The 1274-nt window shown below is 36.3% G+C and overlaps 1 protein-coding gene across 1 annotated transcript; it reads left to right on the forward strand.

Annotated features, from left to right (window-relative positions):
- Positions 1–4: 4 nt before the first annotated feature.
- LOC112451820 (eukaryotic translation initiation factor 4H-like) lies at positions 5–1268 on the forward strand (the record flags this gene model as incomplete). The annotated part of the gene is made up of 3 exons (XM_025011717.1): positions 5–14; positions 204–440; positions 1045–1268. Coding segments are annotated over 3 exons (390 nt in total), but the record flags the coding sequence as incomplete, so codon positions are not given.
- Positions 1269–1274: the final 6 nt, after the last annotated feature.

Consider the following 1274-nt stretch of genomic DNA (forward strand, 5'->3'; position numbering starts at 1 on the left):
CGACGATTTTGATAGTAAATCCTCATATTCATTACACCGCTTTCATAGTAATAAAATGCGATGCAAATCCTGCATTTGTATACTAACAATACTAACGCTTATAACGCTAAACTAATTCTCTCTTCCTCTATCGCAGCACGAAATTTAACGTGCTGCCAATCTTGATGACTTTAGAGATTTTTAACGTTTGTCCCGATGTACAGGATACAGCGATAGAGGCCCACGCGATGGAGGTAGTAGGCAAGGTAACGATAGATGGGACTCTAGAAGTAATAGGGGCAATTACGGCCAGTTCAACGACGACACAGGTGGAAATCGTGATTGGGCGCGAAGTACGTCCAGCAGGTCGTACACTAATAAACCTCCACTTCGGGGAACCGGTCCTGGTTTAGACCGGAAACCCTTCCCGGATGATTTTCCGAAAGATGCCCCTCCTCCAGGTACGTATACAATAAGTGTATATATTTATAATCTTCGAAAACGCACTACCACTGAGGTCACAGTACTGTGAATAAAAATCCTACAAGAATTTAGAATGTATATGTATGTATGCGTTAGTTTATTGTTTTCAAACCGGATTATAAATCTCCTACCATCAACTCATGGTCTTTCGCTCAAAACTTTTAACTCTTTAATCAGTCTTTTATAAATTGAGACTTTGTATTGTAATATTGGAATGATGGTCGGAGTCGAACTTACGACCTGTCAACTATGAGTCCACTGTTTCTGTACGAAGCTATGTATTATCCCACAAATGTATTTTTATAATCTTTATATCCTTCATACTAAGTCATAATTTGTTAACGGTAAAAGAGAAATAAAACTACATTCTAGTTTCTTTCTATTATACACATGTATAAAATTCACATGGGATAAAGAATCACGCAAAGTAATTTTGAATTTACGTGTTTTAAAAATTTAATTAAATATCTTGTCACAGAGTCAATAATCTTTTTCCACTTGAAATTTCTCAAAAACACATATATACATAAATTAAGATATATAATCTGTTATACTCATCCAATTGCGCGCTTTTCACTTTAGACACTTCTGGAAGAAAACGTTTGCAGCTCAAACCAAGGACTGTTAACGAGCCTGTGAATGCAATTGCAGAATCGAGTAAAACAAGTTCCATTTACGGAGGTGCAAAGCCTCGAGAAGAAAAATTGAAGACGGAGGAGAAGTAAAACTAACGATATCATCAATAATCTCAGATTTCCCCGAGGAAATTGGAGAAAGAAACATTGTTGACAAAATTTTAAAATCAATCCAAG

This window comes from Temnothorax curvispinosus, unplaced genomic scaffold, assembly GCF_003070985.1.
Source record: "Temnothorax curvispinosus isolate PA1 unplaced genomic scaffold, ASM307098v1 QBEX01002638.1, whole genome shotgun sequence".
Taxonomy (NCBI): Eukaryota; Metazoa; Arthropoda; class Insecta; order Hymenoptera; family Formicidae; genus Temnothorax; species Temnothorax curvispinosus.